This window comes from Sturnira hondurensis, unplaced genomic scaffold, assembly GCF_014824575.4.
Source record: "Sturnira hondurensis isolate 20B ecotype Veracruz unplaced genomic scaffold, ASM1482457v3 Scaffold0012488, whole genome shotgun sequence".
Taxonomy (NCBI): Eukaryota; Metazoa; Chordata; class Mammalia; order Chiroptera; family Phyllostomidae; genus Sturnira; species Sturnira hondurensis.
In genome coordinates, this window is record NW_028085119.1 from 1307659 (window position 1) to 1324058 (window position 16400).

Here is a 16400-nt window from a genome sequence, read left to right on the forward strand (position 1 = left end):
AAGGGAGCTGGCCTACTGGAACAGAGTAGTTGGCGTTAGGGATCCAAACTCTGGTCGCGCATCCTAATTACTGTGCTTTGCTTTAAAAAACGGCCTCAGAGGGAAGGACTGTCCCTAGTGTGACAGGGAGGGGTGTGTGGAAACCCCGGACACTGACCCCACACAGAGGGAGCCCCAGGCACATGCTGATTACTTGGCAGATCACCAAAATGAAACCCAGTATTTTAAAGTAGAGATTGCCATAAAGAGAAAAAAGTAAATTTCTTCAAGGAGTGCTTCAAAATATTAACTTACTTCTACTAAAAATACACTATTGAAAACTTGGGCTTGAAATATTTATGAGTTATTTTAGTCGCCATCGTTATTTTGATCTGTTTAAAAGGAATTTGATACACCAATTATTCTGCACTCGGCCTTTATCCGGGCCAGTGCTTTAATGACTACTTTACAGATACATCGGGCAGTGCTTTTGAGAGCGGCATTATATTTACACATGCAAGCAATCCACTTTAGAAAACCTTTTTTCCAGGGATATGTCATCTCAACATGTATCCTGTCATAACTGTAAACCTCGCCTTAAACACAAGGACAAACACACAGGCCCCCCCAAAAAACTCAAGCCACATTAGAACATAATCTGTGGGATTTCTTATTAAGCTATTTACATACTTACCTACCCATCAATTATCTGAGCGAATCCAAACCTTCGATGAGGACTAAATTTAAACGTTTAAAGCTTGTGCATGAAAAAGGGGCCCCATGCTAAACCTGACCAGCTCGGGGCAGGCATGGCTGTCTCACAAACTTGGAGACCTACAGCAACCACACAGGATGGTCTGAAACTAAAACTTCTGAACTAAAAGCAAGCTAGGACAGGTAGTCACGTCCTAGGGCAGAATCTTCCTCAACAAAGGTCAATATTACCTGAACTCTGCCCGTCTGTTGTACTTTTGCATCTAAGATAACGTACCTTTGGATGGTCAGAGTAATTCCTTTTTTCCCAGACCCATCAGGGTGCAATCTCCCACCACCCCCCAACCCCGGTGCAGGACCACAGAGCCCTCAGGGTCACCTTGTTCTCCCTCACAAGGTCTCTACCTGCCGTCAGTGTTAACTGTTTACTATTCGGGACCCTCCAATGGAAAAGAAGTATTTCTCCCTTCATTTCACTCTTTATCCAGTCTCAGAGATACCTGCTTTGCTCTCTCCTGCCTCCCTGATCTACCACCAGTGAATTTTACGTCACCTTCCCCACACCTCCTCCTTTGATTCTGATGTATTTAATAAGACACAAAACCGCCGTTCTCTGGGGCATTTTCTCAATTTGTTGAGATCTGGCTTCCTGGCAGTTGTCAGTTCAGCTCAACTAACCCATAAACATTTTAATGTTTATACCCATAAACATTTATATTTTAATGTTTCCTAGTGAACTGTAGGGTTTCAATAAGTTAGAGCTAAGCCCTTCGTGGGGCAATGTCTGTACAGCGGCCGACAGCAGTGTCCTTTGGGACTCATACCCACATCTAGTCTTCTACGTAAGGAAAGGTGAGGACGTAGGGCTTTGATCCAAAGGTCCACGTGGGGGTCACAGACCCAAGTTCTGAAATCTTTTCGTCTGACCATTTCATTTCAGATAAAGAAAGCCAAAACCCAGAATTTACCAGGTTTCTGGGCAAAATATCTTGTGGGTGGAGTTGACCTAAATGTGCGCATTGCCCACAGGTAGGTAACACGGAAGCAGAGCCGGGTCTGCAATGGGTACACCTCTCTGCTAGGTTCTGTTGGGTTCTCTCCAGGAGAGAAATTAAGTTACTTACTAGACGATTAGAAATAGTAACAACTTAGAGATAACAGTCTCAGTGAGGTAATGCTGCCTCCCTCCCCAAAGCTGAGGCGGGACGTCTGAAGAGGGAAGCGGCGGGTAGAGTGGGAAAGCGTTCCAGACTCGGCATCATCCATCCTTTCCCCACTTCACTCTGCCTCCTGACTCCCAGAAACGGCAGCCCTGGTTTCCCCACTCATCGCCTTTGCATTCTCCCTTCCTGTTATCTTGCATATTCCTGGCCCAGGAAGCAGGGTTCTCGTAGCAGTGCTTACGTGGCCTCAGGCAAGTGACTTTGCTCCTCCGGGGTTGGATCTACTGATCTGCCAAACTGAGGGGGTTGGACTAGATGTTTTTCTGTGAGTCTAGGGGAAGAACAGACTCAGCTATAAACACTCGGAAGTAAGTGCAGCACTGCAGAACAGGGCATGTTAACTTAATGTAATATACATTAAGTTCAAGTGCTTCAACGTTCTTTTGAAAGTCCTCTGCTTGAACACACTGCAGGCTTCTATCTGGATACCGAGGCCTCCCTTCTCAGTGCCCCACTAAATGCCTTCCAGATGACCCTCCCGCGGCCCTCCCACTTTCTTTATTCTGGAAAGATTCATACTCTGAAAGGCTAAGTTGTTTCTCCTCCAGTTCTCACTGTGAGACTGTAACTCTATATAAAATTCTGAGTCACATGTCTAAGGGGGTCTTTCCTTTCTGTTCCATCTTGTTACCTGGCTCCTGTCATGTCTGAATGAAGACAGGTGTCAGGCCAAAGCAGCAGGGCTGGGACAGCACCACTGGCCCATATGTGGCACCTCTGACCTGTCACTTTGTAACATGAGGGGTTTTTCTCAGACAGCATCTAGGGTTCTGTCTGGCTTTGGATTCCATCACCGACTTTTCTGGACTGTGGGACAATGTCACCCATTAGTCATTTAACTGACTCCCCTCTGTCTTCCTGGAGTGACCAGCAGCATCAATAATTTCTTAAAAACCCACTGGGGACATCCCAGAACAACACTGTGCTTTCTCAGCAACCACAGGGGACAGCGTAATGCCGTGCAGGCATGGTATGTGGTGCCAGGAAACTAATGGAGCAGACGGGAGGGCATGAGCATGTGAGGGCGTGGCTGAAATCCCCACGTGGCTACATCTCTCTGTTCACCATTCCCAAAGTTCCCTCCACACGGGACACAGCTCCCCTTAGGATGCTCCGAGGAAACCAACCTTCGGAGCAGCATCCCATCACATCCATGGCATCCGTTCGCTTCACTGAACTCTAGTTATGGCCTGTCACCTCCCACGGGTATGTGGGGTCCCTCACGCTAAGCCAAATCTCCTCAATTCAGTTTTAAAAAACAGGAGGCAAACAACTACGGGGCAGAGGAGAAGCTGTGCACAGAGTGACCTGGAGGTGGGTGCCCAGCGGGTGAACTGCTGGGCTTGTACAGGGGGCCCGTGTGCCCACACCCTCACAGGTGCCGGCGACCACACCGTGGGTGGCTGGCTGCCTTTCCTGTTAGCATTGAGAGAATTCTCCCTTGGTCAACTTACCCGTTATTTCAGTGGAAGAGAAGTTGAAAGTAACCTTTCCAAGACCTCTCTTCCCTCTGAAATAACAGTGATTAAAAAAAAACAAACTCCACTAAAATCAATGGTCCTTTGCCTTTCTGTTCTTCTTTCCCCATCATCTCAGATTTTATAACTTATTCAAGAGCTCTGGGAAGAGGGGCATGGAGAAACTAATGAGCTCCCTGCAATGAGGTCGTTCCTCCAAGTTGGGGCTGTACGGTTGTGCACCATTTCGTCAGGGAGACTGGGGGGAGATCTCACCGTGGTCCCGGTTACACTTTATCATGTTCAAAACACAAGTTTTCTCCTAGGGCTGTGCATTTAAAGTAAAAATTAACACGTTTCCCCCATAATGTTTAAGATGTTTAAGATGTTTAATGTTTAAGATGACTACCATGCACCTGTCCAGTTACTATTAGTTGCATCGCGATCACATAAAATTAAAGGAAGAAGAAACATTTCTGAAAACAAGTACCGCGAAGGGAAGAAAAGCAAATGACAAACCACCAGGTCATCTTGATCTATAACCAGTAACTAACTGATGTTCTGCAAAACAGATCAGATGTTGCAGGTTCAGAAGCTTTTTCAGGGCGATCAGTTACGAAATCATTCCGAAGTGATATTCAATGAAAGTGTCCCTGAGAAGTGCAGTTACTTACTCACCCATCGAGATTAAACCCAGAACAGCCTCTGGCTTTTTACACTGTGACTAGACTCAAGTGTCCGGGAAAAGAAGAGGGAGACAAGAAAATGATTCAGGACTTTAGAAGGCAGCACGCTGCCGTAGCCAGAAGGACGGGGGCCACGGTAGCACCAGCGCCTGATGAACTGTGCTGCTGGCCCTGAAGAGAGGCAGAAGGCACAGGTCTCCAGTCTTTACTGATAAGAATATATTACAAATTCGCTGGCTGGTGGCTTTTACTTTCCCTGATATTTTTGGGGTGGAGAACACTGGTTTGCACACCTTGGATCAGCCCCAGTGCCAGCTTCCCTCCAGGCTGTGACTGACAGGTGGGTGGGTGGGTGGGTGAGGCTGTGCACCTCTGCAAAGGCCAGCAAGGCAGCCTGCTTCACCAAACACCCAGTCCCAGGGTCAGCAGGAGAGAGGCTGAGGACAGAGGGGCAGAAAACCACTAACTCTGACCTTATACTTAAAACGAATTACGATTTTAATTTAAAAAAAAAACTACTCTGAATTAAATGTAGTCAGTTCACCAAAGGAGAGCTCAGGGAACGTGCTTAAGGCAGCTGGTACCAGAAGAAGGCTCAAGGAGACAGTCACTAAAACTGCAGTGATGCAGAGTAAATTCCTTAAGTAACAGTTTCAACATACTTGAACTTGGAGAATGAGCTCCCTCCCCCTCGAGACTTCAGTTCTCCCATTCAGCGCAAACACTTCAAGCCACATGCAAAGACTCAAACACAGAAGGCTGGCTGAAAGAAGAAGAGACTCAAATTACCTGTTCCGTTTCCATCTAATCCTCGCAAGTATGGAAAACTGTCCACCTCGGAGGGGGAGCTGGCGGCAGTGAGGAAGGCGGTCAGGTCGCTGTAGCTGGTGTTCTCGGGCAGCCGCAGTGACCTCCTCTGGAAATGAACGCGCGGCTGCGGCCGGGCACCTGCAGAAATTAGCCTTTGAGTTACATCCCCAAGGAGCAGTTTCTGTTTTCAGAAAATGCCAAAGGAGGAAGTGTTTCTTTAAGGTCTCAGCAGGGCTTCCCCTGCCCCCAGCCCTCCCCTCGCTGCTTCCCATCCCCCCTTCACGCAGGACACTGAGATGTGACAACACGCTATTATGGGGATAGAAATAATAGCCCATTGTCACATTCGTTTCAACACAGGATGTAATTTAGGTTTTTAACAAAAAGCTTCCCAAGTGCTACTTGTGAGCGGTCTTTGCACTGCACGGCATTTGCCCATGGTCAGGGCAACACCCTGGGAAACAAAGTCCATGCAAGTGAAGCAAGCAGACGACAATGTCTTTACACAAGGGATACAAGGGAGGCAAGGGATACCCTTCGATGGGGTGCAAACACATCCCTCTCTCTCTCTGAAGATCTGGTCGAACTCCCAGACACCACTGAAGCAGAGCCAGGGGATTAAATCTGCAGCCCGGACAAGAAATGCCCAAAAGGGCCCGACAGGAACGAGTGCCTTTCCTTCTATGGAAGCTGCCGTTTGGCATCCAGGCCCCTCTGGTGGGGCGCATGCTATTTGTGACAGATTATGGTGCAGATTTCATGATGAGGCTCTTTTAGTAATGGGAGGTGATGCTCCTTCCCCAGGCCCATCTCTGTCCAGAAGGACGGTGGAGATGACAGGCGCCTGTCATTACCCTGTGACATCATCCATAGTGTGGCTTTGCTCTCGATGTTGTTTTGATTGTAACATCTGAACCTGTTTTACCTAATTCTGCTGTGACAGACACAGGACGAAAAGGTGCCAATTCATTTTGCATAAACCCAGCAAAAACACCATTTAGACAAAAAGTAATAGAAATGGGAGTTACAGCATTTACCTACAAAGTACACATTCCTCCCAATTAAAGTAGTTGCCCAAAGGCAAGAGTCGGTCCTGACACCCTGGTGGTCATTTATGCCACCCCAGGTGGAGTTGGACCACGTGGCTGGTGGGGGTCACGCTCTCCCCAACCCATGGTGGTCTGACCCAAAGCCCCGCCCAGAGTTGGTCATCTTTATGCTTGAGGGTTCATTTTAACTCCAGACCAGAAATTCTTAAGGGGACACACCTACCCAGAAGTGTTCTAGAACAAGGGAGTTCTACATCTCAAAGGTGCACCTAGCCCACGTCTCTTCCCACAGGTGAGACCGTGGGAGCCCAAAGGACTGACCACTCACACTGATGTGTGAGGTGGTCACGGTGCTCCCCAAACTCCTAAAATCACTGATTAGATTTCTCAAAGGACTGCTTCTCCACTCCATAAAACTGGCCCAGCGTCAAGGCCCATGGCAGCTGGGTGCCCAAAGCCACAACAGCCCTGTGCAACTCTGGTCACCACAGAAACTAAGGGGGCACATGCACCAGCCCCGCTCAGACCATCGGTGCCCCTGTCTTTACCCCTGAAACAGACCTTCGGTCATGTACTAGCAGCCATGTGTCATGTAATATGTTTATTTGTGTGTCTTGTAACTTGCATCTCTTCTTGGTCTGGTCCTCTTTCCTCGGCCTTCCTGCTGTCACCTCCTGGGTCTGCACAGAGTTTGAATGTCACAGGCTTCCCAGGCTAGGAGCTGTTTGCTTCTCACAATCCCTTCCCTCCACTCCCCACATGTGCTGTGGCCTCTTTGGTCCCCCTCCCTGCTGCCCTTGGAGACGGAAAGTCAAAGCCAACCCTTGTTTCTCCCCTCCTCACCCCCAACTATAGAGCAATAGTCATTGCTCCCGATATATTTTTTCAGTGAGAGTGAACTTTGAGACTTAACTTTTCCTTTCTCCACTGTTTGTCAGCTTAAAGATGTTGCTGATGCCTGGGTTTCACACAGTGGGGGGACAAAGGACCTACTAAGATAAAGAGTGATGTGTCTAAAGTATGACAGGGCAAAGAGGGCACTTGTCCTTGTGAGGGTTAGTCCCACGGGTAACCCCAAACAGGGGGGACACATGCCCCCTTCCGGGCCTAGGAACAGCCCCTGTGAGACGGGCAGGTTGAGATCCTTGTGCTGTCTCCCTGATTACACCAGGGATACGGGGGTTAGACCAGGACCAGGGGAAGGGAGCCGCACTGCACCCAAGGAAGGCCCCAGCCCAGCCTTATGGGGTTGGCCTGGGACCCGGAAACTGCAACCAAGGCTGCTCCCCAGCCCCCAGGGGCCCCTAGGGTCTCGTCCCAGTTCTGTGCCTGTCCGTCTGTCTCTTCTACCTGCTCTTGTTCTCTAATGGGTTACGCTTTTTAGTGGGAGCTGTATCTCTCCACTCCCTACCCCCATTCCCTCTCTCACCCTGCTGCCTCCCTTCCCTTTGTTCAGGAGAAGCTGGACCATGGCCAGACATCTGGGTCTGTCTGCTGTGGCTGGGGGTGGGGGGCACAGAGGGGCCATGTTGGGGCAGGTTTGCTACAAGGGCACGTGGCCAGCCCCGCTGGTTTGACGCATGCTGTGGCCAGCAAGGCCCGGGCACCGTCTGCTGAGGGACCAAGCACGCACCGCCATGGAGCTCCGGCAAGGCCCCTGCCTGGGGAAACAACCAAGGAAACACCTGAGGGGTGTATGGGTTGAGGCTATTCTGAGCTGTGGTGTAAATAAAATTTGAAGTGGTGTGTGTGGGGTTGGGGGAGCATAATGTCCTCGAGTTTATCTTCGTGTTGGAGTGGCTAAATGCCCCACCTTTCAGGAAGGGAGGTGACTGGGCGGGAAGGGAGAAGGAGAGTGGACAGGACGGTCTGTCAGTCTTCTCTGGATGCCTCTCGCCCACTTTCTGCTGCAGCTGTCTCAGCCTTCCTCTGTTTTTCTCAACCGCCATCCCCAAAAGGTTCAGACCCCCCCTCTAATGAAAATACTGGGGCACCCTGTCCTCTCTCAGCACTTTAAAATCTTCCTTCCCTCTTCTTTCTGTCCCTGCTTTCTTCCAAAGGCAACCCAAATATCCAAACTATTTGTTTTATTGTAAGACTTGGCTCAACCAACTATTTTTGCCTTCATCAACAATCTTCTCTACAGACTCTTCCTCCCCAACAAACAAATATAAACATTTCCTCCTCATCTAGAAAAATAACAATAAAACATGACTTTAACTGTTGTTTCCATAAGCAGGTGTCTTCTCTCCTTCCACCCAACCCCCAGTGACGTGGCTTCTACCCCCAACACCCACTGCCCTGGGCGAGGTCAACTGACAGCTGCGTGATGTGCTACTCCACGACCACTTCCCAGCTTTCCTCCTCGCCAGCCTCTTCACAATGGCCAACACTGTTCACCACCCCCGCCCAGCAACCCTCCTCCTCGCATTCATGGCCCTGAACTCTGGTCTCTCCGGACTCAGCCCACTCTTCCTTCTGCAAGTACTTTTCTCCTCCTCCTCCCCCCTCGGACGGAACAGCCCCTGCCACCGTTGCCGCTGCTGTTCTCAGGCTCTGTCCTCACCGACTCCCCTCCACCGCCATGCGGCTGTCACCTCCCCCTCTGGCCCGAGACTCTCTGCCAAGCTCCGTGCCTACATTTCCTCTGCCTCCTAGACACCACAACCCAGAGGCCCATCGAGCACTCCAAAACCCTCCTTGGCCTTGCCGCCCCCTGAACAATAGCCCGTTTCCCCCCGCCCCCCTCAGGTGGGACTCCAGGCTGGCACCATCATTTGCCCTTCCTATTACCCTGCACATTGGCTCCAGGGCCAGGATTGGCCAATCTTCCCTCACCAACATTTCTAGCATCATCTTTTCCTCCCCTTCTGCCTCTGCCCTGCACTACCCCACGTTACCCCTGGCTTTAACTATTGTCAAAGTCTCTTAACTGGCCCCTTGCTTCAGACTTATCCCTTTTCATCTACTCACATACTGACTTTTCTAAAATTCCACTCTGATTACATCTTTTCCCTGCCAAGAAATCTTCAATGGATCCGTACCACTTACCAAATGAACAATGGCAGCAACCAAGAGAGACCAACCAGACCCGAACTACTACTCCATCTGCCCGTAAGTTCAGTGTTTTAAGAATTTAAAAAGTTTTTACATGCACAATATTTTATTGAATATTCACTACAGTCACGTGAAGAAGGAACTCTTGCCTCTATAGGTGAGAAAATCGAGGCTCAGAGAGGATAAGTGACTTGCCCAAAGTCATTCCGTTTGTAAGGGGCAGAATGAATCCTTTCATTCTAACCTCCGTACCCCCTCCTAGAACACCAGGCTGACACCAGAAGAGATGGTCTGTCCCTGCCAGTCTGCTCTCGGCCTCTGCCAAGCGGACTGCCCTGCTCTCTGCTCCTGCGTACATGCCCACACTCTGCTCCGTGGCCGCAGCTCCTTCCCATCCTCTCCTTGCAAACCAACTTTCGTCCGTGCTGCCTCTTCTATGTAGCCTTCCTGAGCCCACCCCAAGGTCTAAACTCCGTTTCTATCTTTCTCACAGCATTGGTCTTTCCCCGTCCTGAATTATGCTTATTTGTGTATCTGCACATCTCCCTGATCAGAGGCGCCATTGGAGGAGGACACGGGCAGTGGAATCACTTAGCTCTCTCTTTCCTCTGCCACCTTCTAGTTCAGTGACTTTGGCCTTCGGGTTCTTTATCCTTAGAATGGGCATAAATCACATCTGTCTCACAACAGGGTTGTTAGGGTGCACATATCTGTGACACCTAACGGTACACCTCTTGGCACATAACAGGTGCAGGGTAAGCGATGGGCTTCCCATCTCTTCTCCCCTGTTACATGGAAGCTCTTTAATCACAGGTACTCTGTGAACCCATCACACTGCGTCCTGTGCATAGCTGGTACTCAGCAAAGTTTACAGCACTGAATGTAAGGCTGAGTTATACTGAGCAACTCACTGTGTATTAATAATAATGGTCTGCCTCATTTCCAGCTAGGTCAGGGCTCCTCAGTCTTGGCACCATTAATGTTTCAGACCAGGTGGCTCTTTGTTGGAGAACAGGGGCTGTCCCACACATTTCAGTGTGTCCAACAGCATGAGTGGCCTATACCCACTTAACGCCAGTAGCAGCTCGCAAGTTAGGACATCGCCAGACATTGTCCAATGTCCCTGGTGACAAAAGTGCCCTCAACTGAAAACCACTGTACAAGGCACTGGGAGCACCCTCACACCGACCCAACAACACAATGAGGGTCCCCCTGCAATGGCTCAGGCTGTGGAAGGGAAAGGACACAGGCTCTGCCGTCTGGAACTTGAGAGCAAAGAAGATAGTCATGGAAACAGCTTAGTTCTCACAGTGTTTTCAATACTAAAACAAGAGATCTGTACTTAAAAAAAGTACAGGAGAAACGTCAAGAGAGAGCCACCAACTGTCCCAGAGAAAAGAAGTTCCGTAGGTGCTACTTATATGCAAGACTGTGCGGAGGCAGGTGGAAGTGACTGTGCACCTGGAGGAAGGTTTGTGTGTCAGGAAGGCTGAGGACCCCTGTGGGAGCCAAGTGCAGGCTGCCTGGGGCCCAGGGGCAGAGGACAAGGCTTGTAAAGGGCCTGGCATGTCAGCTCAAATGTGGACTTGAGGAGAGCAGCCCTGTAGGCTCCAAGATGAAGACGACATACTCCTTGCCCTTCAGGTTTAAAAGTTCCATTTGGGGAGGTAAGGCATACTACCATACATGACGGAAAGGGAGGTAGCATAATAAGATCAAGAACCCCCAGCTGGAGGGTTCAATCCATGCTTCCAGTTACAGATAAGAACAAGAGGGGCAGGAAGGGAGCGAGGGATGGAAGGTACAGCGGTGGCTGGTTCTGGGCCGGCTCAGGGCCGCTCTGGGACGACGAGGTGGGTTTCACCTGAATGCTGCCCTTCTGACAGGACGCCACCGGCCCCCAGTCTGCTTCTCTCTCCCTTGCCACCGCCGGGCTCCCTTTCCTCACTCATACTTTCTATCGCTTTCTCACTTGGGCTGTGGGTGGCCTGGCCTGGCTGCAGACCCGTTGCACCGCAGGACATTTCAGCCGAGATTCTCACTTTCAGGTTCTTAGTGCAATGCCATTAAAAGAAAGAGGAAGAAGTGCCGATGGCTCCAGCTTTTCTCTCCCAGCTGGACTCCAGCCCCTGGCCCCACTGTGGGGGGTGGGGGTACAAGCCCCCAGGCAGCGAGGCTGAAGAGCAAGGCACCAATGTGACTTCCATCTCCAGGGAAAGCACAGAAAAGCCCTCCTACACCCTGAAGTAAACGGGTGAGCATAGCTTGTCTGCATTAGAGACATTAATTACAGCTGTTAGTCTCTTGCTATCATTGCAACTGGGCTAGCAAAAGACTACAGTTTCCAGTGTTAGTAAAAACTATGGTCTCACCCCCACATTCACCGCAGCATTATTTATCATCCCCAACGCATGGAAACAACCTGAGTGTCCTTCAGTGGGGGAGTGGATAAAGAAAATGTGGTCCGTATAGACAATGGAGAACTAACTATTCAGCCATAAAGAGAAAAAATACTGCTATCTGGGACAACACGGATGGACCTTGAGGGTATTATGTTAAATACAGTAAGTCAGAGAAAGACAAATATTGTGTGGTGTCACTTATATGTGGAATCTCAAAAACAAACAAACAAACAAACAAACTTACAGATACAGAGAACAGACTGGTGACGGCCAGAGGTGGGGGGTTGGGGGTGATGGGTGGGCAAAATGGATGAAGGGGGCCAAAAGGCACAGACTCCAGTTATAAAATAAGTCAGCCCTGGGGACGTGGTGTGCAGCCCAGTGCCTACAGTTCACAACACTGTGCTGTGCATCCGAGTGTTGCTAAGAGAGTAGATCTTAAAAGTTCTTATCATAAGAAAAAAATTAGTAACTATGTGTGGTGATAGGTGTTCACTAGACATAGTGTGGTGATGATATACATATACAAAAGTATGTGCGTGTAGGTATGTATGTGTATATATATATAGAAAATCATTATGTTGTACACCTAAAACTAATACAAGGTTCTATGTCAATTATATCGTAATAAAACTAGGAAAAGAGGAAAGCCATTATTTTTTAGTTGTGAAATAATAAGGGCAGAGGTAATCAGAGAAAAGTTGGAGGGACCGAGGCCGATGAGCTCAGGCCGCGGTGTGGTTCTGATGAGAATGGAAGCTGAGGGCCTAGGTCCGCTCTCGCAGGGGAGAGAAAAGATGGCGCCGCATGGCTTTCACTGTGTTCTCTCGCCACCTCGAGCTACAAGTCTGCTAGACGTGTCCACTCATTTTCTCTTCAAACCCATCTTCTAAGAGCAGCAGCTATACGCTCACCTCAGCTACTTAATAAAAAAAGAACAAATGAGTTCAGCGCATTCACAAATGGCACACGAGTGTGGTTAGGTAAAGAATTAGTAGTGTAAATGGCATTGTAAATAAGTAAAGTAAACAGAAGTAAAGTAAATAAAAACTAATGTGGTGAAGCATTAAAATCCAGGAAATAGCATTTTCGAGGCCCATGACTTAGGTGGAAAATGACCTCAGCACAGAAACACATTGGACACAAGCTTTATTCCCAGTTGTAACCCAACATCAACCAAAGGGAGAGTCCCTCAAGCTCTCGGTGTCCCCTTGAAAGAGGTTAGAAGTGGGGAGGCACAGTCACACACATCGTTGCACGTCATGTGGATTAAACTAGGGGACAACAGAGGACGAAGAGCCACGCTTGAATGTTCACAAACATTTTTCCGTTTTGGCGGTGGGGGCCGGTACTTTTTACTGCAGTAAAAAACCTACATTAAGTGTACCATCCTGACCATTTTTCAGTGTGCAGTTCAGTGTTGTTAAGCATATTTACATTGTTGTGCAACAGATCTCTAGAACCATTTCATTTTGCAAACAAACCGTATGCTTGAATGCCAACAGTCCTTTTAAGAATGACCCTGTCTACTGGTCAGTGAGGCACGGGCCGGGACCTGGCTCTGACCTTGGAGGTAGACATTCTCTCCTTTGGAGAAAGAGAGGTGTGGCATGGACACAGTGGTGGGGCCCCCTCTCTCCTCTCAGTATTTAACAGTTGTGCCTACAAAACGAGATCACAACCAATGGACAGTTTAACAGCTCACGGATAGTTTGACCAAAATTCAAATGCACTGTGCTCCAGCGTTGGATAAATTCACTGCCATCACTATCTGACAATCAGCCGTTCCTCTAAAGATTTTAGTAGTTCACCCTAAAGTGACTGTCTCTTCTCTTTTCACATATGCAACATACCTTGGAATCCTGAGACTATTTGGACAACATCTTCATAAACCATTAGAGTGGCAGACCGTTCCGGAAGTAGACCAAGGCTCAGGGAAGAAAACACTGCAGACACAGAAACAGATATAAGGAAATGGTGACATAAAGTCTCTGCCCCGGTTCCTGACACAGAGCTCCTAAATCCCATGTAATTTCCTGAGTGATGGGGGTGACAGGGGTGTCTTTGGTTTTAATGAGGGGACTCTGAGTGGCTCCTGGATTGGGGCTGGTCGCCAGGAAGGTCAAGGCACAATTAGAACCTTGGCATTAGAACCTTGCAGCCCCACCCCATCCTCTGGGAGAAGAAAAGGGCTGGAGACTGAGTTAATGTCAGGTCACCCCTATGTGATAAAGTCTCCAGGAAAATCCCCAAAGCAGGGGATCTGGGGCGCTTCTGGGCTGACGAATACTTGTGCGTGCCAGGATGGAGAAGCACCCCAACTGCACGGAGACAGGGGCTCCTGCACTCAGAACCCTTCCAGATCTCGCCCCATGTACCTCTCCTCCTGGCCGTCCACTCGTATTCTTTATAATAGCCTTTATAATGAACTGGCAAACATGCATTAAATGTTTCCCTGAGTCCTATGAGCCATGTAGCAAATGATTGAACCTGAGGGGGGCTCATGGAAAGTCCTGATTTTGGCTGGTCAGTCAGAAGTACGAGAGGCAACCTGGGACTTACATCTGAAATGGGGGAGGGTCTTGTGGGACTGAGCCCTTAGCCTGCGAGGTCCACACTAACTCGGTGGTTAACGTCAGAACTGAAGTGACTGGTAGGGCACGCAGTCGGGGTCCAGAGAGTTGGAGAACTGACCGGTTTGAGGAAAACACCCATTTGTTTGGTGTCAGAAGGGAGACAGGGAAACAATTTTCCCTTTCGCAGAGACTTTTGCCTTGTCCCAGGAGTGCCGCCATCCCTCACGCAACCGTGGTTTATCCTACAACCGCCAGCCATTGTTTTATTTGTTAAAAATTTTTAGTGAAGCATCCCAACCTCTTCACATAGGAACTTATAAAAAGTTACAATATACACACTATAAACATGTATAGTACTCATATATATAACATTAGATATTAACATTAAGAAAGATTTCAAAACTATGTTCTAAGGTTATTAAGTGCCTGATGGTAAAAGAATATTCTGGGAACTTATAAGAGTATAGAACTCATGCTGTTTCATTTTACTTATTTATGTTAAATGATACTCTATTGTTAATGCTATTACAATAGCACTAGTTGTCCCAATGTTTCCCCTTTGGCCCCCTCCACCCAGCCCCCACCATGCCCTCAGGAAATCCCCACACTGTCGTTTGTGTCCACAGGTCATGTGTGCGTGTTCTTTGGCTACTCTAGTCCCTCTGTTGGCTATTCTGTAACTAACAATTAGTCCTCTTAATCCCCTCACCCTTTTCACCCAGCCCCTGACTCTCCTCCCGCCTGGCAACCATCAAAATGTTTTCTGTATCTAGGATTCTGTGTCTGTTCTTCTTGTTTGTTTGTTTTGTTTTTTTCAGATTCAATTGTTGATAGATATGTATTTATTGCCATTTTATTCATATTTTATCTTCTTAAAGTAGGCCCTTTTAATTTATTTTTTAAAGATTTAATTTATTTACTTCTTTTAGAGAGAGGGGAAGGGAGGGAGAAAGAAAGGGAATGAAACATCACTGTGTGGTTGCCTCTCAAATGTCCCTCTACCAGGGACCTGGCCGGCAACCCAGGCATGTGCTCTGACTGGGAATACAACCGGTGACCTTTCAGTTCACAGGCCAGCACTCAACCCACTGAGGTACACTAGCCAGGGCTTAAAGAAGACCCTTTAAAGCAGGGGTATCCATGTAGAGTGGGCTGTGGACTGGGACTGGTGCTGGTCTGTGCCTGTTAGGAACTGGGCCACACAACAGGAGGTGTGACTTGAATGTCATGCATTTGAATCAACCTGAAACCATGCTCCCCACCCACCCACCCCCTACCCCATCCATGGAAAAATTGTCTTCTATGAAACCAGTCCCTGATTCCAAAAAGTTTAGGAAATATTAAGGTTTAAGATTTCATATAATACTGGTTTGGTGGTGATGAATTCCTTTAACTTTTTGTTTGGGAAGCTCTTTATCTGTCGATTCTAAATGATAGCTTTGTTAGGTAGAATAATATAGGTTGTAGGTCCTTGCCTTTCATGACTTTGAATACTTCTTTCCAATACCTCTGGCCTGCAAGGTTTCTTTTGAAATCAGTTGACAGTCTTATGGGAGCTTCCTTGTACCTAACTGCTTTTCTCTTTCTGCTTTTAAGATTCTTTGTATTCAACCTCTGGCATTTTAATTATGATGTGTCTTGGAGTGGGCCTCTTTGGGTTCAGCTTGTTTGGGACTCTGTGCTTCCTGGACTTACATGTCTATGTCCTTCACCAAGTTTAGGAAGTTTTCTGTCATTATTTTTTCAAATAGGTTTCCAAAACTTATGCTATTTTAAAAATTAAGTACCCCTGGACTTCTAACTAAAAGATTCACAAAACCCACAAGTCTCTGAGTAAAATGTGAATTTAAGAGAAAACAAATAAATATATTATGGAATTATAATCACTAACATTACTGAACCCTTCCTAACTTGCCAGACATTATTCTAAGTGTTTTAATTTTGGTGATTTATTGAAGCCTCAAAACAGCTCTGTGCAATAGGCATTATTAACATACCCATCTGACAAGTAAGAAAACAGGTTTATAGAGAAGGGGTTAACTTGCCCAAGATCATGCAGGGGGTAATTACTGGGGCCATTCAAATACGGGATTTAAAGTCTGGCGTCTATTCTCAACCGCCATGCTTCAAGAACTCATATTCAAAGTTCAAGTGTCTAAGTTAAAAGAGGACAAACATGAGGCCTGAAGAGGTAAAGACTTTCTGGGAAAATACTAGGAACCAGAAATATTAAATGCTAAGAATATCAGTGACTTAGCACTACTGGCTTGTAGTTGTGCAAAAGGGAACCAGTCAGCTGGCCTTGGGTATAACCCCTTTACTGAGGCATCGTACTTATTTGCCACTATGTACAAGGCCCGGAGGCCCATGTGCAGAATAGATCAGAGCTGGAGGCAAACTGCCTTCAAGGTCTCTTCATTAGGAGGGGGCTATGTGGAAAGTGCCAT

At 47.9% G+C, this 16400-nt stretch overlaps 1 protein-coding gene and 1 long non-coding RNA gene across 3 annotated transcripts in view; one reads left to right on the forward strand and one right to left on the reverse strand.

Annotated features, from left to right (window-relative positions):
* FAM171A1 (family with sequence similarity 171 member A1) overlaps positions 1-16400 on the reverse strand; it is a 129217-nt gene that overhangs the window by 30930 nt on the left and 81887 nt on the right. For both annotated transcript variants that reach the window (XM_037060758.1, XM_037060757.1), the window contains exons 3-4: positions 13231-13323; positions 4849-5007 (exon numbers count right to left, since the gene is read on the reverse strand). In XM_037060758.1, coding sequence (XP_036916653.1) covers positions 4849-5007; positions 13231-13323 — 252 coding nt within the window. The remainder of the gene's footprint in view (positions 1-4848; positions 5008-13230; positions 13324-16400) is intronic.
* Positions 1-16400, forward strand: part of LOC118997128 (uncharacterized) — a 29271-nt gene that overhangs the window by 123 nt on the left and 12748 nt on the right. The window lies entirely within an intron of this gene.